The 25,903-nt window shown below is 38.8% G+C and overlaps 1 protein-coding gene and 1 long non-coding RNA gene across 3 annotated transcripts in view; one reads left to right on the top strand and one right to left on the bottom strand.

The window, feature by feature from the left end:
- Positions 1 to 3,759: 3,759 nt before the first annotated feature.
- ADSS2 (adenylosuccinate synthase 2) overlaps positions 3,760 to 25,903 on the bottom strand; it is a 28,821-nt gene continuing 6,677 nt past the window's right edge. Inside the window, exons 2-13 of one of the 2 annotated variants that reach the window (XM_079969543.1) lie at positions 19,459 to 19,561; positions 17,853 to 17,921; positions 17,095 to 17,145; positions 15,278 to 15,344; positions 12,432 to 12,539; positions 12,139 to 12,220; positions 9,656 to 9,782; positions 9,177 to 9,331; positions 8,143 to 8,267; positions 6,857 to 6,954; positions 5,272 to 5,421; positions 3,760 to 4,356 (exon numbers count right to left, since the gene is read on the bottom strand). In XM_079969543.1, coding sequence (XP_079825669.1) covers positions 4,304 to 4,356; positions 5,272 to 5,421; positions 6,857 to 6,954; positions 8,143 to 8,267; positions 9,177 to 9,331; positions 9,656 to 9,782; positions 12,139 to 12,220; positions 12,432 to 12,539; positions 15,278 to 15,344; positions 17,095 to 17,145; positions 17,853 to 17,921; positions 19,459 to 19,561 — 1,188 coding nt within the window. In that variant the 3' untranslated portion in view covers positions 3,760 to 4,303. The remainder of the gene's footprint in view (positions 4,357 to 5,271; positions 5,422 to 6,856; positions 6,955 to 8,142; positions 8,268 to 9,176; positions 9,332 to 9,655; positions 9,783 to 12,138; positions 12,221 to 12,431; positions 12,540 to 15,277; positions 15,345 to 17,094; positions 17,146 to 17,852; positions 17,922 to 19,458; positions 19,562 to 25,903) is intronic. The other variant, XM_079969544.1, reaches the window with a different exon arrangement.
- On the top strand, positions 4,363 to 8,297 carry LOC307212377. Its single transcript, XR_013836983.1, has 2 exons — positions 4,363 to 4,448; positions 8,114 to 8,297. It is a non-coding gene; the product is annotated as an uncharacterized lncRNA (long non-coding RNA).

Raw genomic sequence — 25,903 nt, 5'->3', positions numbered from 1 at the left:
ATCTTTTTTGGGGGGGCAGCCTTTCAGAGCTGCAACTGCAAAGCACAGGCAGAAGTTAATCAATGTTACAAAAGGCTTCTTCTCTTCTCTCTCCCCCACCCCTGGCAAAAAAAATTGACCATGACTTCTTTGTCCCAGAAAGGCAGGAGTAAAAAACAATGGAGGTGTACTTAGATCACTTCTGTCCCCTATGCATATTTCCAGGGAACTTACAAGGACTATATTCACTTCTGAGTGCCCCTGCCCCTGCCCTGCAATAGTGCACAATGCAGGGCAAAATAAAACATACTAGGACTTAAATGGGGAAAGGAATAGGATTCCATCCCCTCTTCCACCCCATTAGAGCAATACTGCTCTTCTTTCACCTTGCTCTGGAGATGTGGAAGCAACCAGGATGGCCAAGCTATAGAGACAAGAAGCTTGAATGAGATTACTGTTTTGTAAAACTCTGCAAACTGCTTCCTCTTTACCCATACTAGAATGTTTAACACTGGAAAGACGTGAGATGCAGGGTATCATATATAGACCTATCCCAATTTTTGCAATATAGGAACACCCACAGGTCACTGGAAGAAGCTGTAAGGAAAAGGTGAGGGATTGATACAATGTTGTTTTAGGGCTGCTGCCTCCCTTCCTCCATGTGTAACTCGGGATAACCTTTAATGAATGATAGAGTGTTGTCTACGAAAGCTCATGCTATAATATATGTCGTGTCATTTAAGGTGTGTAAGACTTTGCTGCTGCAAAAACACCAAACAGTACCTACCCCCTGGGAATTTTAAAAGTTCGCAGACATGACAGTTATTTGTGATTTCAAAGGGGTTCTATCAGAGCATGCTGAATATTTTTCCTGTGTGCAGAAGCATGTGTGTTGCTAAGGGGTGTGTGGAAAGAATCACTTTATTTTTTAGTTAACACAGAACTATGCACCAGTGCATAGGTAGTTAGAAAAACATCCCTAGCAAACTAGAAATAGCAAATTGAGCAGATTTATTATGTGTTATCCCTGCTACCAGAACAAGTAATTGTGAATAAAAAGTTAAAAGGCAGAGACAAAAGAAAGCAGACAAAGGGGGGGGGGGAGAATGTGTATTCTATGGGCTGGATCCTAAATTAGTTTTCTGTAATAGGAGGCCTCCCATTGGTGGAAGGAGACTGTTTTTGCAGATTCCTTCCTTCCCCTCTTCTGGAGCGCCCCCTCCCAAACACTCCAGAGCAGACTTTCAAAGGAGCTGCAGAGGAAGGCAAAAATCAGTGAAATTCACTTCTCATCCCTCACTTTTGCCAGAAGAATCAATGCCCTGTAAATTTTGAAAATTCAGAACATATCACTGCTAATCGAGTAAGAAGGCCAGTTTTAAAGATAGAGCCCAAAATTTGAGAGAAATATTTGGATAGGGAGAATTTTAAAAGTATCCATAACCAAAGCCTTCTCCAGAATCTAAACACAATAATGCTATTCCTGGCTTCAATGACGGGTTCTTCTAAAAAGTTTCCGTACTCCAAAAATAATCTTGGCATTAACAAAAAATAGCTGTCTGCAAGAAAACAAAACAAAACAGAAAACAGCAGCATACTGTTCTGATAAAAGAAAGTCAATCCACACATCAAAAAGAGAGAAAGACTAATGTTGTTTTATTCTGGTGGAAAAGCATCTTGATAGATGTGGTTGCAGTCAAAAAGATTAAAGGGAAAGTGAACATTTACTATCTCTGGAGAAGCAATTTGAAAAAGAGGGTTGGGGGTCCAAGGAGCTGAAGTGAGGAGGGAAGACAAGAAGACCTGTTGTGTGAATGGACTGCTACTTACGCAGCTCTGGATCCATCCCACTCTCTTTTCTTAACAGAAAATGCTTATTTTGGATTACCTACCCCTGGATTTCTGAATAAAGGTCTTCTTAACCAATTGCACACACCTGCAAAGTGGTGTATAGCACAATGTACCTCACAAGCAACAGTGGATGTGAAAGACCATGCTTATGTACAAACATACTCAGCAAGTGCATCAAAAATATTCAGTTTTTTAAAAGCTATTATGGCACCATGGTTTGTTTACCTGCTATATGGAAGCCCAAGCTTCCAATCATATTTGTCCTGATTATGATTCAGCGTACACATTCAAACTCATTCAACAGTTAATGAGATTCTCCTTCGGCTATTTGACTTTTACTGTCCCACAAGCTTAGAGAAGCTACACTAAAGCCTGTAATCCGTTTCCTTTCCCTTTAGTGATCTGGTTGCATTGTATTTTTGTTGTCTGTATGATTTCAAAATAAAATTCCTTTAAAGGCAGGGGGCGGGCGTTGTAATTAGTGCTAGTATGTCAGCAACAACTAGAAACTGTTATCTCATACAAAATGCCAGTTAATAAAAACGTAAATGCAGCTCACATATTTAGTAGAGTTATACACCAGAGCTGGCTGAATTCTGAATTGGATTGGACCAATTCAGGCTGATTTGTGCCCTATCCAGATCAGGCTGAAGCAGCTACAAATCCCTACAGAGAGGGCTGGGTTGTCCCAAACAGATTTGTATTGATCTGTTGCTGAACTGTTGCTTGAAACAGTCTCAGAAAAACAGATAAGACTGTGAGAAAACACAGTTACAGCCATGGGTCTGAGGTCCAGCGCTGAGGGCCTTCTGGCGGTTCCCTCATTGCGAGAAGCAAAGCTACAGGGAACCAGGCAGAGGGACTTCTCGGTAGTGGCGCCCGCCCTGTGGAACGCCCTCCCATCAGATGTCAAAGCGATAAATAACTACCTGACATTCAGAAGACATCTTAAGGCAGCCCTGTTCAGGGAAGTTTTTAATCTGTGATATTTTAGTGTATTTTTGGTTTCTATGGAAGCCGCCCAGAGTGGCTGGGGAAACCCAGCCAGATGGGCGGGGTACAAATAAATTATTATTATTATTATTATTATTATTATTATTATTATTATTATTTTGGTTTCACAATTCAAGCCAATGGGATTTCCAGATATTTGTAATTTCCGCATTGCTATCTGGATTTCTAAATCTGCCCCCACAAATCAGACGGGGGGAGTCCCTAAAAATTTAGTTCTGTGTACTGTTTCGGCTTACCTCTCTTACGGTAACTCTTAAAATATCAATGAAAGGAAGAAAGCTATGGAAGAATTTCAGCATAAAAGTTAGAAAGCCACCATTGTTCACCTCATAAAGCTGATGAATGATGTTGAGAATGTTACAGCATATAATAGGGATTGAAAATACTTACACATCTATAACACCGATAACTGTGGGATAAAATGACTGACATAGCAGGTATGCAATGGAATCAAAAGAAAAGGCTTCTGCAAAATCAAATCAAAAGCCACAAAATACAAAGCAACAAACATAATTTGTACATCCTGTTATCTTAGGGTATTTGCCAAGTTGATTTTTAAAAAATCTATTTACAGTAAAGTATTGGCTTCAGTCTTTATTTACCTAGGTAGCCCAATGTGTCCCTAACAGAACTGCCAGTAGCTCCTGTGTCTGCATTCAAGGACCCGACTATGCATCCAGTTTCCGATAATCCTCTAAATATTTGAAATTGGATGGATTTGACACTAGGCTAATGAACTGATGGATCACTGGGCAGAAGGAAGAAAAGCTGAAACGCAGAAGTATCATAACAGCTAAAAATGTATTAATGAACTCCTTTCAGTAGTGAGTATAATAGACCTACAATATGTTTTCTGTATCTTACTTTATAATTTAAGTTGTTGCACTGTTTACATATTAAACATCCCTTCCAAGCTATCATTTCATAATAGTTTTAATAAAAACCTGTAACAAAAAAGAGTTTTCTTCATCATTATAAAATCATCCCTCTCTTTAATCACACACTACTACAGCAGCCATACAGGTAACAACAGCTTTAGGAGTACAAATGAGGATGTAAAACTCTGTGCAAAACTGCATTAATTATTTTAAGCATCTAAAATTTCAGGAAGTAACACCACCAAAAGCAGAGACAATAAAGACATATGGTCATGAAAGTAATGTACAACCTTTGATTTAGAAAGGTAGTGTTGGGAGAAACATCTGAAGGAGAAAAAAATCTGGTGGCACCTTGACAAATGGTGGCAATAGTGACAAATGCCCTGGAATTTGTGAAGTGATACTGATAGTTGGCAAAGTCTTTTACAGCAGTAACAATTATTTGTCCAGACCATCTTTAGCTCTTAAATACAATGTCCAACTTCCAAAAATCATTGCTGCTTAGGTTAAGAATAATAGATATAAGAATTGACAGTCTCTTTGTGGAGTGTGCTTTCTTTTCTTCCATTTATCTAGTATCTTTAGAAGAGCTGAATCATCGACTCCCTGGATTTTCCTACTCCAATCCACTTAACTGCAGAAAGAAAAATATATTTTGCATGACACTTTGCAGGAACAGATGACTTTGGATACTAGTGCAAATCCTACACCTGTCTACTCAAAAGAGTCTTACTCCCAAGGTAAGTGCATACAGAACTGTATTCTACGGATACTTTCAAAGACTTACCAAAATAATTGTTTTTCAATAGTCATGCAGCTACTTAAAGCTAACTGTGGAATATCCTGCTCTTTAATGTTATTTACCTGATGTCAGTAGTTCTGTTCCCCTAAGGCAAAAGCTTTTCAAGCAATTTTGAAAAGCATTACAGAATTGGTTACTGATTTCACTCAAATCAGTAATTGGCATTTCTCCCCCAAGATATAATGCACAAAATCTCGGTATATTTCACTAAAACTTTCCCTTTTTAATATTATTTCTATTTTTTCAGTTTTAACAATGACATCTAACCAGAATCAGGATACAAAATATCAGAACTATCACAAGTAAAAACTTAGCAAAGCTAGGAGCGTAATCTAACACATACAACTAGAAAATACTACTTAGAGAACAGCAATTACAGAATTTTATTCTTTAGTTACTCAAGGTGATTCAAAAGGCTCTTCCAAATCTATTTAAATTAACGTCTCAAGTCCACTATGTTAGCTTGAAAGCCAAGACTTCAGATTCCTTGATTTATCTCTTTCACTGAGTGTGACTCTCAGGAATGACTAGTTCTAGAAATAGCTACCTACACAAATTATGAATTACTGTGAAGCAGTATACAGACCCTCAGAGCAATTTTACCAATCATGATGTTTCACGTTTCAAGTCTACAAACCGGCAGATACATAGTGATGAGTAATACTCTCAATGACAAAGCATTTCCTTAGAAGTACTTCTGCTTCTAATAGATCCCTGAAAACATTTTTTAAAAACTGCTTTGCTTACCAGGAATTCCTAGTTCCATTTCTATAAATCGAACATAGTTTTGTGCATTTACAGGCAGTTCATCAAAAGTCCTTGCATTTGATATGTCTGTGTTCCATCCTGGGAGGGTCTCATACTGAACCTCTACTTTATTTAAGACTTCTTGGTTTGCTTTATTAAAAAAAGAAGAAGCAGTGTAACAGATAATTTTACTGTTGACAATAATATCAGACTTGTTTAATCATTCAGATAAGCAAATTTTACAACCTCAAGTCACCCAAAGGAATAAAAGATGGAGAAACAAAAGAATGGCTGTGCAAAACAGCTCAGTAACCAACTTAACAGCCATCCCAAAATCCTTTACATAGGTGAAATATAGGGAAAGGAAGTTAACTACTGTGATGGAAATGACAGATTCCCTATAAAGCAGGGATGACGAACCTTTTGGGTCCAGAGGCCAGATCTTAATCTCCACCACCACGCATGAAAGGTTGGTGAACCTGTCAAAGTTGGTCCATGGGGAGGGAAACTCCCATGAAGTTCAGCAGGGCTGAACTCCTCACGCAAAATTTTAATCCTGCTTTATCCAGGTATCAGCTGTACAAGTAGGCAACGCAGCTGTATCTCTGTCTTAACACCCGATACCACATATGATGTCAGGTGTAGGTCCGGTGGGTTTGATTTATTTTTTTTAAAAAAAATAGCCTCAGGAGCCAAATAAAGAGGTTTGGCAGTCAAAATCTAAGCTTGGAGGTCAGATGTTCCCCACTCTGCTATGGAGGAATTAAGGGCAACTAACTATAGAGTGCTCTTCCCAAAGAGCCTCCCTTAGTACTTATATTAACATATTTTAGGAACTAGGCAAAGTATTCTCCTGGACATTTAATTGCTAATACCTCAGGTGCTCTTGTTAGAGCATTTTTTTCCATTAGTTAATTTTATGGTTATCATGCTCATTTTGTTTGGGGTCAGTGGAGTTTTGGGGATTCATCTAACAAGCTCCATCAGTGGAAGCCTTGTACCATGATTTCAGCTTGTCCAACATGGTTTCTCCTCCACACTCCCCATAATTGGCTCGGGGTGTGTGTGTCAGAAGATCCCACAGAAGAGGGGAGCGGGGAGAGAGAAAGAGGATTGTTCCATTTGGCAAACTGCCATACTTGCACAGACAGACGACTGAAAGAGTGCAATGTTGAATTCCACTCTGACTATTCTGAGCAGTAATGTATGATCAGTTGGTACAGCATGAGACACTTAATCTCAGTTTCATGGGTTCCAGCCCCACATTGGGCAAAGGACCCCTGCACTGCAGGGGTTTGGACTAGATAACCCTCAAGGTTCATTCCAACTCTACAATTTTATGATTCTGTTATTTTAAGTATTATTTACTGTGTAAATAATATTTCACGTAATTTTGTACGAATCAAATTTTACATACTGCAATTTGCCTTGTGGCTTTTATATCAGCTGATGAATAAATTACAACAGAAGCGACAATAAAAAACAACAGTAGTGAACCTACACTATAGTGAGGGGATACATCTAGCATTAAATATACCACTGGAAAAGTTATAGTATGGACACACACATGATCATACGCACTCACCTGGAAAATGAGGTATGATTTTATCATTTATTCTGTAAGCAACACCAACTTTAATTTCTGGAAATACATCCAAAATATCCAATTTGGTAAGAGCCAATCTGTTTTAAAATAAAATATTGATGTGTTAGTTAGGTATAGACAAATATAAACTATAATCTTAGGAAGTAAATTTGTTTATTTTTAAAGAAAGATATAAATCACTAGGGCTGACATGGTTGCTTAGTCTTCGAAGCCACGCTTACCCATGTATATGTGACAGCCTACCTTTACATCTTGCTTTAAAATTATAGACTAAAAAAAAGTAACCCGGGAAAACCCTGGAATTCCAGAATAAAAGCCAGAGAGAGAGAGAGAGAGAGAGAGACTATGAACATTTAACATCAGATACCGTATTTTTCGCTCTATAGGACGCACTTTTTCCCCTTCAAAAATGAAGGGGAAATGTGTGTGCGTCCTATGGAGCGAAGACGCCATAGCCCCGCGACCCTCTCCCGGCTGGAGAGGTGACGCGCGGCTATGGCAGGAGCCTCTTTAGCCGCGCGCCACTTCTCCAGCCGGGAGAGCGCGCGGGGGGCTAAAGAAGCCCCCCGTGACTCTCTCCCGGCTGGAGAGGTGATGCGCGACTATGGCAGGAGCCCCTCTAGCCGCGTGCCACCTCTCCAGCTGGGAGAGCACTTGTGGGGCTAAAGAAGCCATAGAAACTTTCCGCTGCTCCCCAACCTGCTCTTTGGGGCTGGTGGTGCGCCTCCCCCCGCCAGCCCCAAAGAGCAGCTCGAAAGGAACCTGAAACCTGGAGAGCGAGAGGGGTCGGTGCGCACCGACCCCTCTCACTCTCCAGGCTTCCAAGGTAGCCGCCTGAAGGCGACTGAACGCACCTTAAACGGCACCTTGTTTTAGAGGGGGAAAACAAGAGGGGGGAAATTCTCCCCCTCTCTGCGCAGCGCCTCCTGCCGCTTCGCTAAAAGGGCGCTGGGCAGAGAGGGGGAGAATTTATTTTTCTTGTTCTCCCCCCTCTAAAACAAGGTGCGTCCTATTGTCCGGTGTGTCCTATGGTGCGAAAAGTACGGTAACTTTCTTCCAGAAGGGGTATCATAGTTATTAGCATGGCAGCTGGCAAGTCTTACATCAGTACTGTGACTTTAAAAACCATTTTGTCTTCCACAGTGAGGCTTCAAAACAGTGTTCTTTACTTGAAGGGTGTTAGTTTCATTCCCATTACTTCGTATTGTTTCTACAAAGTATTATACTCTATTACAGTGCACTTGCTACCACTACAAACTACTCACGCAGTAAATCCATTGATCATGTGAGCGTATCTAAGCAACACAAGATCCAGCCAGCCACATCTTCTTTTCCGACCTGTGGTCACACCAACCTCTTTCCCACGTGTCTGCAGTAATTCTCCAATTTTCTAAGAAACAGAATATTGTCATGTTATACACTGGAGTAATATTGTTCATTTCTATGTAAACACAATTTACTGACAACAGAAAACAAAATATACTTTACATTTCCAACCCCACATAGTGCACAAAACTTTTAACAAGGATGAAGATACAAGTACAGGAGCCACCTTTAATGCCAGGTATCAATGTGAAAATACCATTGAGCAGGCCATTTTCTCAACACTCCATGTTGATTCCATTGTATAATGCCTACCTGCTACCTCACAGGAGTGTTGTAGCTCAGTTATTGTTTGTGAAGCTCTGAAATCCTTGGCAATCTTAAATTGCTAGTCCTGTTAATTCAGCTTGGAATCAAAAAGGCAAACTGGTTCACGTGCATCGTCACTAGTAATAAAGATTCTGCAACTGGAACTTAGTTAACAATTCTGCTGCTGATTCATGAGCAAGAACAGAATTCAGCTTGCTCTCCGACAGAAATATAGGCTCTGCAGGACTGAGGAATAAGCAGTAGTTAAAAACTTTTTAAAAGCACATATAAACACCCAGGCAGCAGATCTGTGGACTGAGAAACTTACATTTCAGACAGAAAGCAGCAGCACTTTAAAGTGTATACAGAATCTGATGCCTGGGAGAGTACAGCCATGCATACCTTAAATCATTGGTCTTCAACTGATGGGTCAGGAGCCACTACAGGGTCACAACCTGTTCTGAGGTGGGTCGTAACAAAAGCACTACCACCATACAAATATATGGTTTTTAAAAAAGGATATGGGTCCCCAAATGCATATTGGATTAAAGGTGGGTCCCAGGTGTGAAAGGGTTGGAAGACCACTGTGTTAAATAATATTTCTGAGAACTGTACATTCATTTACTTTGTTCCAATAACTCACATTAACGTTAATTGCTATACTTACATTGTCTTGTTCTGTGGGAAAGGCACCAATTCCAACTCTAGTTGTGTATGCTTTCACAACTCCATATACTTCACCAACGTTCTGTGGTGGCATACCCAAGCCAGTGCAAACACCTCCCACGGTACAATTTGATGAGGTCACGAAAGGATAAGTTCCTGTTTCAGAAGGGCAAGGAAAAGAAGATAGGAATGAACTAAGAGTAGCCCAATTATATAAAATATTATCATTGCATCTTTCTACTGAAAGGTAACTGAATAGCAAGTAACACTGGTTGCTATTTAAAAAATGACAACACACCCTTAAAAATAGTGGTATAGTTTCAATGCCAAGATGTACAATGAACATTCAATGTACAAGAACGACTATAATACAACCAGTCTTAAACAGCTGTATTCTGCACAGTCCTTCAATTATACATGTGACAAGTGACAAGTACCTCACACATTGAGACTATGATAAAAAAAATATTTTCTACATACCAAAATCAATGTCCAGTAGTGCTGCATTTGCACCCTCTACTAAAATTTTCTTTGGTGGGCCATGTAAAGCTTCATACATAAAGTATACACCATCTCGCACCATTGGTTTGAGCCTTTCAGTGTAACCCTAAGACAAACATGTCCTAGAGATTAGAATGTAGTAAACTACAATCTTCAAAACACACTGTAGACACTTTACTAAATAGGCAGGCAAATAATTATTCTGTCTTATAATACAATAAAAGTGTCATTTGCTATTTGTTAGCCATGTCAACTATAAGCTATTCTTTGTGTCAAGGAGAATGTGCATAAGAACAAAGCATATAGATGTCATTCATTAGTTCTTTCTCAAGTTAAAATTATTAAGAGTCCTGCTGGATCAGACCAAGAGTCTAACGATCCTTCCGACACTTCGGACGCGTCGCGTCGCTATAGCGGTAGCGCTACAGAGAAGATGGCTGGGCGCCTGTGGGCAGCGGCAGGGTGCTGGGCGAGGCCCGTCGGGAGCCAGAGGGGCCCCTCGGTGACCGCTGCCCCCTCGCGAAATGTCACCGTCACCCGGACTGGCGCCATCTTGCCCAAGCCCGTCAAAATGCCCTTTGGTCTCCTTCGTGTGTTTGCCATTGTAATTCCCTTCCTCTATGTTGGGACACAAATCAGCAAAAACTTTGCAGCCTTGCTAGAGGAACATGATATTTTTGTACCAGAAGATGACGACGATGATGATTAATAGGGTTAAAACAAGAGAAAACAAGACTGAAAGCCATAGACAACTATTCTGATGTCAATGTCTAGTCATGGCCCCTCTTTTCAGTTTTTAAAGAAGACATTTTGGAAGAGTTGGACCCCCATTCTACCAGTAAATGCTCTGTGCATGTGTAAATGAGGATTGGCTACATACATAGGCAGAATATACCCTTGATTCAGCAATCATTGTATGTAACACCTAGTTTATGACAGTGCTTGGAACCCTGTTCTAATGAGTGTGAAGAAATGGTTTAGATTGCAAATAAAGAGTAACAGACCAAAAAAAAAAAAAAAAAAGACCAAGAGTCTAACAACTAATCCACTATCTTGTTTCTAACACTTGCCAAATATCTGCAGAAAGCTCACAAAGAGAGCAGGAAGAAAAAGTCTTCCCCTCTTTGTCCCCCCTGCAAGCACTACTTAGGGATACACTATTTGTGAATTTTGAGCGTCCATTTAGCTACCACAGCTAATAGCATTGGTAGACCTATGCTCCACAAAATTTGTCTACCACTGTCACTGCCACATCTTGCGACAGCAGAATCCTCAACTGAGCTATGCACTGCGTGAAGAACTACCTTTTCATGAACGAGAGTCAGTAGAGCAAGGTGGATGCTCCTGAGGAAGACACCCGATAAAGGCAGGAGTTGCATGACCTTGGATAGTTCCAAGCAACGCTGTTACAAATCCACTTCAGTCAGTGTACCTCTCATGCAGTAAGAGCAAGAGTAGAAATGAATGTGCTAGTCAGTTCACTGTGTTGGTCACTACTATTACCCTCCTCTGCCTGGAGTGCAGACATCTGCAGTGGGGCACCTGCGGAACCTAGTAGGCCCCTTGTGAAATTGAGAGCCCTGCATAAGCAGAATTCTAAATCTCACAGGTATAAGTATGGCAGCCTCCCTACTGCAATGACTGGAAAATAGCAAGGGCAGGCATCATGGGTCAACAAAGGTAACAGGTAGCACACCTGTCCCATTTTTTCTCATGTGATTCTACCTGTGTCAGGGAAACTAACAATTGAATATGACTAAAGTATGCCTTTTATCCATTTCCCTTGGGCCAGACTATCCCTCCTAAGCTCTGCCTACTTTTTGAAGAGCAGAAAGCTTTACAGGTCTAGTCCTCTGGCATGAAGTTTAGCACTCCATTACATCTCAATCAGCTTCTGCCTTATGAATTGTCTGTATTGCTGAACAGGCATAGGTTACTGTGATGTTCAGGGTTGGGGTCATGTCAAGGTTCACTGGGTGACCCTGAGTTCCAATACTATAAGAGAGAGAAAATGTGTTTTGATCCATATATTTTCCCAATACCAAGAATGACTGTATGCAAAAAAGGCTTTAACCAATGATTTTCTGATGTAGGGCACAAACCTTTACCAAGCTATACACTAGCTCTCAGGAGAATTGTCACATCAATGTAGAATATGAGCTTCTAAAAGATAAAAAGACCACAGGATTCCTTTTCTACATGAAATCTAAGATTCAGCAAACAGGTTTAATTCAGTAAATAACTGACCACTGTGATAAAGCTATTGGGCCATTTGTTTCTGACTTATGATAACCCTAATGCAGGCAATTTGCTAGTTAAAGCGATAAGTTAACTGACTGCTGCTTGTGTGCCAGAAGCAGTGTTTCTTTATCATTTTATCAGAAGAAACATACAAAGATAAATCCATCTGTGTATATATATATCAATTATGTCAAATAATTCACAACTCCTCTATAGTTTACCTTCAGTCTTTTCAATTCTCCTTCAATGTCTATCTCTAAGGTAGGGTAAACAGACTTGTACTGGTTGGCCAACACTTTGAATCTAAAAAGTAAAATAAGTACAAATAAATTATGCTTGCAACATTTTTTTAAAAAGCCTTGATAAAAATTTTAACTTAACACACGTGAAAACAAAAACAGACTCACAAATGAGAGATCTAGTAAGGGGTTTTTTAGAATATGAAAATCAGAATATACAAGCCCTAGTAATAAATTTATTTGAAATATTTACATTACTCTAGAGAAGTGGTTACCTTTCTGAAAATTCATTGAAGTCAGAAACTAGATCACACATTCTGAGCCCACTTCGAGCTGCTTTAGAAGAATACACTGGACCAATTCCCTTTTTTGTAGTTCCCAAGCTTTAAAACACAAAAATAAAAAACATACACATACTACACAATCTGTGACTATCAATTCAACTAGGTTGTTGTTAAGTTTCTAAAAATAAAATTACTCTGGAAGTATGTTGTACATACTTGGTAGTTTAAAATTATCATTCACTGAGGTCAAACATTTCCCCCAGTGGGCACCCAGAAGAAGAGGGAAGATTAAGAAGAAACAGAATCCTGACAGGTGGTGCAAAACATCCTCAGAAGTGTTACTTGTAATGCTGATATACAAAATACTTAAAAAGGTACAGTCTAAACATTATTTAGTATTTACCTTAAAGGATGAACGAACATATCACATTGTTTATATGTATTTCATATGCATTTCTTCTGTGCAAATCTCAATGAATTTTCTTAACAGAGACTGTAGTGGTGTGAATCTTAGCATGCTAAGAGTGAAGAGCTTACTTAAAAGTAAAGCAACATACAGGGTATATCTCAAACGTGGTGGAACACAGCTGAGAACTGAGACTAAACAAAAACAACACTGTTATTCAATGTGGTCAGAATAGTTTATGCTTTTAGACCACGGTTATATGTAGTAAGGAGCTCATTATTTCCTGTTATATGACCTGCACTATACTTTTCTTCTCAGCATGGCTACTGCACATGATAAGCCATTTGCCTATCTCCACCCAAAGGCTATGAAACTGCTCTGTGCCATAGAAAGCCCATAGAATTGAGGAAACCTATTCCTGGTCAAATTATGAATCAAGGATCTTGGATGCCTAACTGTAAAGTCTGTCTTAGAACTGTGTTGCCTGAACCAAGGCTAATTGGTCCTTCTGTCATAGCAAGAGGTCTTAAGACAACTCCAACAATTGGTTTAACAAACTACAAGTTGTCCCACAGATGTTCAAACCAACCATGGAATGTTGGAATTTTTGTTTTGTTTTCCAGCTGCTTTTGCCTCAAGCCTTTAGTAGTCTGGTGAAAATCTAGGGTGGGATGAGCAAATACACCATTGTTAAGAAGGGTTCTGGGTTCATCTGTAACAGCAAGCCATAATTTAAATCAAGGTTCATAAGCCATCAATAAACCATGATTATAGATCGTGATTTGATGGCAGTGAACAAACCATAGCTAAGCTATTGGGGAGGTTCACACAACACTAAGTTAAGGTTTAATCAACAATGGTTAGGTATTGTTTGCAAAACAGGCCAATGGCATCAATCAAGGACAGGTTGAGATTTGCAATGTTAAGAGTAAACAAATCACAGATGAAAAGGGGAGTGGAGAAGAATGTAAACACAGCCTGTTATGAGTCTCATACAATGACCCAGTCAGATTTTGTTTTGTCTGTATCACATTTTGTGATACTAGCAAAACTTCAGATATGCAAATTTACAATACAGACAGGCCAAGTTCTGGAAAATGGAAAATGTTAACAACACAACCAACTTTTTCTCAAAAGGAGAAAAATTTCCTTAAAAGAGCCACTATCATTAATGCAGCAAGTCCATTCCCTGTCAAAGTACAGCAACAACCTAGACTTCTAGAGTCCATTCGCTATACTATTCCTAAGTATCAACGACAACCACAGAACTCTTGAGTCAGGTTTGTATTATTTTGATTTATTTTAAGAAGACATGATCAATAGTTCAGTACTTCCCTATTCCATCCATATTTGCAAAAGGAAATATGTCAAGTTTGATTCTTGCCTTTTTAAAAACAATCAGCTGTGCAATTTAAAAAATACTAACTGCATGGATGGAAATGAAATCAACCTCTTTATGTTGTACTAGTGCCTAGGAATATATCAAGAAGGGAGGGGATACACTTAGATCTACTGATTTAGCACCGTCACCATGATTGAGGAAGGATACATAATCCAACAAAATAACATGCAAATAAACAAGTCCCATCCCAGGACAGGCTGACAGGATCCTGGCCAAGAATATTTCCTCTTTTGCCCATGACCAATCTAATTCTGAATGTACAAAGGAATTAAATGTGCTAAAACCCAGATATGACTTTTCAATTTTCACAAAGGGTGTGAAGGTTTCCCAATCATTCAATATCATACCACTGTCATTTCAATGGATCAGTGTGGGGTGGAAAAATAGAAAGCACACACACTAGTATTTTCCTAGTTCTGACCTTAATTCATTCATCATAACCTTATCACATGACATCACCATTACGCACATTAGGTAACAGAGCTTAAGAGCCTTGAATCTCTGGAAGACACCCAAAATGTTCTGTACTCATTATGCTGTAACATGATCCAGAGATTCAGATACATTTCCCATTCCTGCTGAAGAACAAGATTCACATCAGTGATAAAGAGCAACAGTTTTACGGGTTTGCTACTTGGAATTTAACATATGCTCTGCAAAAAATATATCCAAGTGAACTGCAAAGGTATTGAGGCTTACAATTTAAGAACAAAACTGTTGTGCAAAAACTTACATCTTAAGTGTATTCTAAAGCTGAAGAGAATTATGTTGTTCCCCTAGGGTTGAAAACAAACTAACTAATTTTGAATCCTTGAATCACATGTCTTAAAGTACATACAAATAAGTGGGAATGTACAGGTGTCCCAGATTTCCTTGCAAAAACATTAAGAAAGAATCTTACTGCAAAGCAACCTTAACAGCACACTCTATTGAATAGATTCTGGAAGTGTACTGGCTGAAAAGCCCTCCCTGTCACTCAAAATTTCTTCCAGTATTTACAATTAAAACATTTGACAACATATAACATACTTCTTTCCTGCTTGCTCTTGTCTTTGTTGTTCCTGGATGCCATCAGCAGCTTGATGGAAGTCAAATACTAGGAATTTGAAGGATACAAAATGAACTCTGTTGTATTAATACCTGCATTAAGTACCAAACTAAAGTAAGCTATTATTTCTCATTAATGTATGCCAAAGTATTTTGGAAATCATCATTTGCACTAGATATATAAACTTTAAGTAACAAGCACCTGGAGAAAATACAGCTGTTTAGTAAAATAATATTTTAGAAAAAGCACTTCAATTTGTGAAGACTAAAATCAAGGCAAACAAAGTATGCAAACAAAGCACTACAGTATGCTACAACTCAAGAGGTGTCAGTCAAACCTTTTCTGTTCAAAAACATTTGCATTTCTCCAGGGCTACTGACATTCCAAGCATCTTAAAATTCTCTTATATTGCAGAAGTTACAGAGGCTGAATAGAATACATAGAATGCATCTTGTTATCCCAATAACTGGGGGGTTTACACTAATCAGCAACGATATTCTAAGACTGACAAAGGCAGCAAAGAAATACACCAAAAGGGTGGACTTGCTTTGTCAATGGCCGCATGTGTTGAAAGGGGCCATAAACACACAATAATCTGAAGTGGAAACACATTTCGAACATTAAAGTGAAAAGGCTGGTTTTAACATACCCTGCTTCTTATCAATATTAGGTAACTTTATTACACTGCTTAACAATCTTTGTTTAAATTGGTTAATCTCTGTGATACAACAGCAGTTGCTAGTGTTTTAAGGCAGGGAGGGGGAATTGTTCCTGAGAAACTACTTAAGAACCATGCTATTCATTGGTGTTTTGCAGCAAAGGAGGGGACAATCCAAGGGTAACACGATGTTTTCTTGTCTCCTGATCAGCTTAACTGGATAGATTGGGGAAATGTCCACCATCTTCATCTGTTATGAGTTTGCTAGACCTTTGATGCTTGCAGTAGAAATCATTTTATGTGCAGAAGAGAAAGCCAAGATACTTCCTCCCTTGCATTTCTTGTTTGATGGGATACCAAAAAGGTAGACGGATAAAGACACGCTTCAGGCTAGCTGTTGCTCATGTTGCCATTTGGTCACCCCTGGTATAAATTGCATTAGTATGCAGTATAGAAGACTTAAAGATAAAGGTAAAGGGACCCCTGAACATTAGGTCCAGTCGCGAACGACTCTGGGGTTGTAGCGCTCATCTCGCTTTATTGGCCGAGGGAGTCAGTGTACAGCTTCCTGGTCATGTGGCCAGCATGACTAAGCCGCTTTCTGGGGAACCAGAGCAGCACACGGAAACACCATTTACCTTCCCGCTGGAGCAGTACCTATTTATCTACTTGCACTTTGGCGTGCTTTTGAACTGCACATTTATTTATACATAAGGCAATAAATAAGATGATCCTCCAACCATTCATCTTGACGAATTCTTGACATAAACATTCATTTGTGGAAGAACACATTTACTATAAAACAATTACCAGTTTAGATAGAAAACACCTCTTGTTTAAGTGTTTGATTTCCACTTTGATAGCCAATGCAGTATTTGATACCAGAAAGCTAGCTTTAGAACCCTGTCTACGGTGTTAGGAGGCTGTTCTCTCAATAGCTGTTGTTGAATAATGTAGGGGGGAGTCTACATTTGAAGTGGGCACAACAAAAGGCCCCACTATGTGCATGGAACATTCCCCCACAGGCCTTTGTATTCTAACCTATATTATTGCTAGATATTTACAAATGAAGAACAAATCAGAGCTACAGATTAAAAAATACTTTGAATCATTTAATATATTTCAATATTTTTTACTTACCAATATGAGCTCTGTCAGATATAATTAATCTTTTTTCCCAACCTTCCAATCCTTTGAAAAGCAACAAAAGAAATATTATGGGGGGGAAACACATTTAGAAATCAGTTACTTTTAATGGCCAAAATTCTATGCATTTTTAAAGAGGAAAAAATTCCACTGTCTTTGGTAGTACTTACTCCCAAGTAAGTGTGCAAAGGATTACAGCCTAATTTGATCAGTTGAATGAAGAGACAGTTTAGAAAATATCACAAAACTAACTCAATGTAGCTTGGAAAAACCAAACAAATTTCAGTCATTGCTATTTGTCTCAAACATACAATATCTTGAAAATGGATCTATATAAAACACTGGCTTATGAACACTCTAACTCGCAATAAAAACCCTAGATACTTATTTAATATTACTTCTTCCATTTAAATTCTATTTCATCATGTGGCTTTAAAAAAAAGTGGTGCATTTAGATCTGAACACTAATCCAACATTCTTGGCCACTGAAAATTTTAAAATTATATACAGCATATATTTGTATTTTAAAGTGTTGTATGTCATATACCACTTACTTTAAGGTGTTAAATAGAATTAAATGGGGGGATTCTGAACAAAAGAAATAAATCTTTGAGAATTGGTTACTTTTTCCCTCAGTGCACCATCAGGCAACTCAGGAGCAAAAACACATTGGTAATTACCAAGTTCTGCTATATACCAATGCGAGAGAATCCTCACCCTCTCCCTACGATACCTTAGAAAGCTGTTCTTACCTTTTCCTTTTTTAACATTTTTCTCTGCCTCTTCAAACAATCCTGGCAAGTGAATTACCACACCATTTCCTGGGGAAAGCACAAAAAGGGAGTGATCAATGAGGAATACAAGAAGGTTAAAAGTTTCAAAAACCTCAGTTTTGGCTTTGCAAAAAGGAAAAGCATTTAAATACTAAAATATATCTTATATTACTTACTTTTCAAAACAAAATAAAAAAATTCCTTCCAGTAGCACCTTAAAGACCAACTAAGTTAGTTCTTGGTATGAGCTTTCGTGTGCATGCACACACCAAGAACTAACTTAGTTGGTCTTTAAGGTGCTACTGGAAGGAATTTTTTTTATTTTGTTTTAACTATGGCAGACCAACACAGCTACCTATCTGTAACTACTTACTTTTCAGTTAAAGTCTAGGGCATTGGTAGGCAAACTAAGGCCTGGGGGCTGGATCTGGCCCAATTGCCTTCTAAATCCGGGCGGCAGACGGTCCGGGAATCAGCGTGTTTTTACATGAGTAGAATTTGTCCTTTTATTTAAAATGCATCTCTGGGTTATTTGTGGGGCATAGGAATTCGTTCATTTATTTTATTTTTACAAAATATAGTCTGGCCCCCCACAAGGTCTGAGGGACAGTGGACCGGCCCCCTGCTGAAAAAGTTTGCTGACCCCTGGTTTAAGGCTTCAATCCAATGGTGACTTTGTACAGTGGTACCTCAGGTTACAGACGCTTTGGGTTACAGATGCTTTGGGTTACAAACTCCGCTAACCAGGAAGGCAAGGTTGAAGTGGTACTTACTTGCACAGGAGCCAACTTCTAGGGGACAAGGTTCCTTCGCCCCCCCCCCCAATAAAATATTTGAGAGGGCTGCCCTCCGAAGTTGACACCCTTGCCCTCCTTCCAGTATTTTATTCAAGTTGACACCCCTGCTTACTTGGAAGGGCAGGGTCACATCCAGATGATTTTAGTCTGATAATCTAGTCCAGGGATAGTCAACCTTTTTATACCATCTTTCTTGATGGTAGAATTTCCTTACCGCTCACCAGCGCTCAATGGAAGGAGGATTAAGCTTCTGCCGTAGAACCCCCAACCAGCCACCTAGAATCCTGAAATGCCCACTATGGGCGGTAGGGAGCAGTTGACAACCCCTGATATAGAGGTTAACAACTGGACAACAAACATGGATTTTACGCATTCTAATGGTAGCCAAGAGGCTGATATTGATAAACTGGAAGAATAAAGACATGATCTCCTTTAATCAGTGGATTGATAATATGATAAGACTTGCAACCTATGAACGGACTGCTTACAGACTCTGCTTGGATAAATACGAGAATATTTGGAACAAATTTATACAAAATGTAGTAGGCTATTAATATTTACATTAGTATTAAGATAATAATATCAAATTTATAAAATAATGTCTGGGTTAGGGTATTTTTATATATATTCATATGTGTTTTTTCCCTTTTGCACAGTTGTGTGTTTTGTTTCTTCCTCTTTATGTATCACTTACTGCTTTATATTTGAAAAATTTTCAATAAAATAACAATTACAAAAAAAGACTTCAAACTGTAGAGGTACAGTATATTCTGAAAAATACTACTTACCAATAAAAGCCGTAACTTTTGGATTGATGATACCACTGGGTAAGAGATGGAAATCATATTCCACAGAATCTACTACGACAGTATGCCCAGCATTGTTGCCTCCCTGCAGGTAAGATAGGATTTATTATTCTTCATTTTTTCTTAAAATATTTATTAAAAGCTCACATTAGAACTATCAACCCTTCATACATGTTGTTCCTGTCTGTTACTTGGAAGAAAAACAAATCAAGCTACTTTTTGCTTAACTTGGCAACATAAACAACAAATCTCAAACCTGTTACTAACCGTCTTGAATGTATTGACAGTTGATTGGTCACTGATTTAAACTTGCTTCCAAGATGTATTTTCATTTACAAATACACCCACAACTTTTCAATCAAATTCACAATGCAAAAACTATTTCTAAATAAATAAATGCAAAAACTAAGCTTCACTGTGTGTCATGTGCAGTCAGTTGTTTTGACCAATGAAAGACCTCATTACTCCTAAAGCATTCATATTTTAATAAACTGTCATAGTTGAAACACTGGTTCAGAACCAGTGTGTTATGCTAACTATATTTTTAATATATTTATATCTCATAAAATTTATATACTGCTTGACTGTAAAAAAAACCCCCAAAAACTCAAAGCGCCAAGAAAATTAAAATGAATCCACTTGAATTGACAAAACTGCCACAAAGAAAACTCACAACTTACTTCTGTAGTGTGATGTTTGATTTTGGAAGATATTCCTTGTAAAAAATTTGAGAACCCACGCCTTGGATCCATGTTTTGTGGCATGGCAGCACTGGCAAATGCTAGGTTTCTTATTTTTTTGTTCAGTCAACCAAGAGACAAATGTCACATTTTCAGGAGGATCCAGTTTACTGGCTCCAACCTGTGTGTGCATGCATGTGCCAAAGAAAGTGCATGTTGGTTTTCATATTCTACTTTCTCCTTTCCTGTCTCTTACTCCTGCCTCTCTTCCCCAACTCCTGTGTCACCCAACTTCCAGCCCCCTCCTGCTTCCTGCCAGCAATTCCACTTTCCTTTTGCAGTCCCCTATCCGGATAGTTATCCTTTCTCCCAGTTTTCTGCTCCTTTGCTCAAGTTTTGTTCTGAGGTTTAAAAACCATACAGAGATGAAAGACGAAATGAAGAAGAACACTTTCCCTACTTCCTCTTCCACTGTTGTGTTGATCTAATGAACACTTGGTGCATAAGTAGGAAAGTGTGTCACTCTTCACCACTTCTTTCAGCATTATGTATTTTTCAAAGAAAAAGCACAAGCACTATCGCCACCTCATGAAGGAGGGGGCTGCAGAGATTTTACAGGTGGTAGCTGAAGTCTTCAAAGGAGTCATTACTGAATAGGTAATTCCAGTAAAAAGCAACCAAGCTTTACCATTTTGTAACCTATTCTAATGCATAGGTAAACCAGTACAAGGATGATTATTTTAACACAGAAATACTAATAATTTGTAGCAAATAATTGGATAACCCTATGTGTGCTTCCTAAGTCCTGGTGCTTTCAATGGGGTTTATTCACAGGTAAGTGAGCACAGAACAATAGTCACACAGTGCAATTTTAAGCATTCTTGTTTAGAAGGAATTTCATTGTGTTCAATGGAATGCTAGAGCATATAGTCCTCTTTTGTTAATTAGATAATACAGTACAATCCTAAACTCACTCAGAGTTTAGGATTGTACTCTATTATCTAATTAACAAAAGAGGGCAATGCTTTTTTAAAAAATTAAGCCAGTTTAACTGTGCTGTGTAAGAAACACACAGAATGTTCAGTGACTTTCGTGGTTGAATAGCTAGTAAAATATGCAAACACAGCATTCCAGTTATGTGAACATACTGGGCATATTTTTTCTGACAAGATTTACCTTGCGGTAGTCTACAGTGCCAATATTTATAGAGATCTAGCATGCCATTTCTGCCATGTCTTAAAAGTTCAAGAGATTCATAAAGTATCCCATTGGCAGACTAAACCATTAATTCACTTGCCTTGCCTATCTTATCTTTTTCATGCATCTAGAAATTTAGAATCACCTTTTAAATCACCTCATGAGAATTAGAAAGGGGTTCTATACATGACTTCAGCAAAGAAGGGTGGTGTTCTCTACAAACTTTTATAATCCCATCCTATGTTACTTCATATTCTTAAATAAAGTCAAAAGAATAGTATGTAAATTTCAATGAGTTGTATCCATTGAAGTTGTCACACTTATACAAGGGTTTCTGTTCATGCAGTAGTACTTCCACTGGCGTATGGACGAGGGGAGGGGGGAGCGCACCGCACTGGGTACCATTTGGGGAAAGGTTGCCATCGCGACCGCACTCCCAGGATGCGCACCACACGGAGGTCCGTTCTTAACCTGAAACTGTTCTTAACCTGAGGTACCACTTTAGCTAATGGGGCCTCCCACTGCTGCTGCACCGCCAGAGCACGATTTCTGTTCTAATTCTGAAGCAAATTTCTTAACCCGAGGTACTATTTCTGGCTTAGCGGAGTCTGTAACCTTAAGTGCATGTAACCCGAGGTACCACTGTATAGTGAAATCTGACTTCTAATAAGTTCTGTTACCTTTAAAACAATTTAGGTTTTATTTGATCTGGAAGAACTCTGAAGTTTAAGAAATGTATACAGAGCAAAGCCTTCAGCAAAACATATGATTCAAAATTAGAAAACTATATTTGGCCTGAGTGCGTTGGTATGTTATCTCTGCAACCATGTTATCTCTACAACCATAAGGACTAAATGATAAGAACAGCGTCCAAAGCTCATCATGCAGCTCTCCTGCCTATGCTGTTCTTGTAAGACATGATGCCGTCTTGCCCCAAAATGGCAACTAGACACTCCGTTTTGGCAACTGTAACCTTGGTTTAAGGAGCTATTTGGTGCCTAGCTTATATATCTGAATTTCTAATGCTGGACATAGAAAGATCTCAAATTTCAAACAGCAGAGTAAAGAGGTACATCTGCAGCATACAATGAAAACCATATTGTAAACAGCCCTGTGACCCTTGGCTGAAGGGCAGCATAGAAATCTAAATAACAACAACAACAACAACAACAACAACAACCGTAAATGAAAGTAGCAGCCACACTTCAGTGGGGAGGGAATTCCACAAGCATCCCTTTCTTGAGGAAATTAGAGATCAGGAAACCCTTATATCAGTGCCTATAAATCAATACCAATGTTATTTTCAGGAATCTCAAAAAGACTAACTTTGGATTCCAAGTTTAAATAACATTGATCTGAAGAGGTAATGCTATCATTTGATCCCATAGTATCTTTTAAAATTGAAAACATTTTATACAAATAAGAAATGTTCTATTTCCTACATTCAAGAATAAGAAATGTTTCTCAAATCTCTCTAGAGCTGCTCATCCAAAAGAGCTACAAAGCTCATGTCCTTACTTGAACTTCTTTCCTAGCAGTAACCTAATATGCCAGTTTCTCTTGCTGATGAATAGTTGTGAGCTACTTGAAACTGTGCAGGCATTTCATACATTCAACTTCTGGGGTAGAGGGGTGGGGAATCATTCTCCAGTATTACTCTCCCTTTAGTAAAGTGGGTCTCCGGCAACGAACCACACTGGGCACATGCAAAGGATCTCTTAAAAAATCTTACATTTGGGGAAGGGAATCTGCCTGCCTTCCCCACTCCAAATATTAGCTTAAATAAGAGTTGGCATGTGTGCACTTGCTTCTGTCACAGCAGTGTTTCGCAGATACTGTGTTGTGCTGCCTTGAAAGTACTTGTTAGAAAAAGAGGTATAAATTACAGAAACAAATTCATTCAGAAATTACTTTCTCTGAGCAGTTGCATGGGGCCAAAATCCCTGCCTCAATTACCATGTGCGAGCAAATGGAAGCAGAACCTCTCTACTCCTCTAAAGTGGTTGTTTGGAATATGGATTTCCCTCAAGAATTTTGCAAGCCAACATGCTTGTACTTCCTATTAATAGTTATTTGTTTAATGAATTTTTATCCTGCTCTTCCTTCTTGGGGCTCAGAGCAGCATTAAAATAAGCTAGTGCATGCTGCTGAAATCATGGAAGTTTTATTTCTTCTCCCAGAGGCAGATTTAGGGCAGTGTGACCGATTCCGCCACACTGGCCACCGAGCATAGTGGCCGCTGCAGAGCACTGCAACTATGACATAGTGAATTGAGCAGAACAGAAGGTGAGATGCATGGAGTGCCAAATTTTGGCCTTGCAGAGGGTGCCACTAAAATTTGAAAGATCAAAGTTTGCCCCTGCTCCTCCATTCCAACTGCTGCCATGACAGGGAGAAACAACTCTGAGTCTGTCTTGTTGTCATATGTGAATGTGGGTTTCCCCAAGCAAACAAGACTGTGGGTACTTTCCTCCCTGACACAGGTGCCTGAAATTTCAGCAATGGGCAGAAGCACACTGATTCTTCACATTAAATCATGGCTTATTTTAAATGTGGTTTAATGTGGCATGCAAACTGGGCCAATGAGCTACACTTAGATAAAACACTACTTTCAGTTTTAATTTAACAATGCATGCCAGGCCAAAAGATATTAAAGAGAATGAAATCTCCACTTAGACTGCACAATTGACATCCACCTGTGCAATGACACTTCTTTCTTCTTCTCCTCCATGCAGTTCCACATGTGCCCCCAAAACCTGCTAACACTCCAAGCAGATTTTGGGGGTGCACACACAGTAGAGGAGAGGAAGGGGAAAGACAAGTCCGCCACCAATGTCACCCACCAACCGCTGCTCAAACTATGCTACCAGACAAATAATTATGATAGCCATATGGAAAACAATCACACAGCATCAAAACTAGCAGACTCTTAGGCAACATTCTAAAATCCTTTCAGTCCCCAGGTCTCTACATTCCCATATAAGCAGACTAATTTTGTAAGTAGTTAGAAGAGGAGTAGAAATGACAGGCTGCATAACATGTATCAAATCCAGAGGAGGACTATAACTATTCTAGTATGAGCTGCACCGCAACTTCAACTATGCATATCTATAAATCACATTAGCTACGCTTACTATGGATATACTACGTATCAAGTGTCCTGAGGGCTACAGCTGAAAGGACACATGTGAAATCTTAGCCAAGCCTGTGGATTCCAACTACACTCATAGTAAATTTCTGTTGAAAAGGTTAACAGTATTTTCCATGAAATGGAACAGGATTAGACTTCAGAACAGGCTTGAAATCCAGATTTTCCCAAGCAGCCAAATTCTAAATCCTATCACAGAATGATTAGTAATTTATTTATTTATTTTACTTGTACCTCTTAAGGCAACATAACATTAAAAAATAATTAAAACACTATGAAATAGATAAGAGTTACTAAGATTGGTCAAATATGTAAATATGTTTCCCCATCTCTTCCATGTTCCAACTTCCACTCACTTCTGAAACCTGCTGAGTCAACTAGATGTTACATCCCTCAAAGCTGCTGCTTCTTCACTGGGCTGCTGCTAACGCCCCTCATAGCCTCTGTTGGCAGATGAAGGAGGCACCAGAGGAAGCAAAAGTCTAGATACCGTGGGGTTCAATATATCCCCTATCACAAGTATTCCATCACACCATTTGCAGAAAACAGTGAAGTTTTATACACAAAATAGACTGCAGTTGTGGAATGAATAATATTTTTTTAAAAAGAATTGCCAATTGCTCAGATCATGTTTCAGACATGAATGCAATCCCTGACCACAAGCTGATAATCCTAAAGTATCTTAACTGCTATGCATGTTGACTAGTTGAGTAAACATATGTCAAAGGAAAAATGAGATAATATTTTAACAAATTAACACTTTACTGCAAGAAAGCCTGTTGATTACTGGCATGGTACATTACAAAGATTAATTTACCACTACACTGTTGTTTGCAATTATATATGATCAAATAATCTGACAGCTAGAAAGACAGGCTTATTTTAAAACTGTAGATGTAATCACTGGGACTCTTAAAAGAAAAAATCTACACATTAGAAGCCCTTAGGATACCTAGAAGTAAGCTACCTAAGAAAACAAGTTTGTTTGTTTACACAAAAGTGTTTAGAAATAAAATCATTTCTAATTTTAAACAAAAGATAGTGATATCCTATCCAGCTGAGCAGTGGAAAGTCTGATCACTCCACATCTGTGATATTTGTATCAGTTTTGAAGGAACTCTGAGCCACATAGCTCACACTAGGAGAATGTGATTAGCAAATGGATTGATGCAAGCTTTTGGTTCTGTTTCACGCCCAAAGAACTGCATAATGCTACCAGTGATGACGGATGGAAATAATTCCATTTAGCTTTTCCCATTTCCTAAGTTCATTAGAAAAAATGAATGGATCGTAATTGCACATAAAAATTAGGCAAGCCTGGCAGTTGTGAAATTGTTACTTTTGTTTATTACATACAAGGAAAATAAGCATGATAAATTAGATCATTCTAGGGCATCAGACC

Source organism: Podarcis cretensis (genome assembly GCF_951804945.1).
Source record: "Podarcis cretensis genome assembly, chromosome: 3".
In the NCBI taxonomy this organism is placed as follows: Eukaryota; Metazoa; Chordata; class Lepidosauria; order Squamata; family Lacertidae; genus Podarcis; species Podarcis cretensis.
The sequence above is the reverse complement of the archived record's forward strand: the minus strand, read 5'-3'. Positions and strand labels throughout refer to the sequence as shown.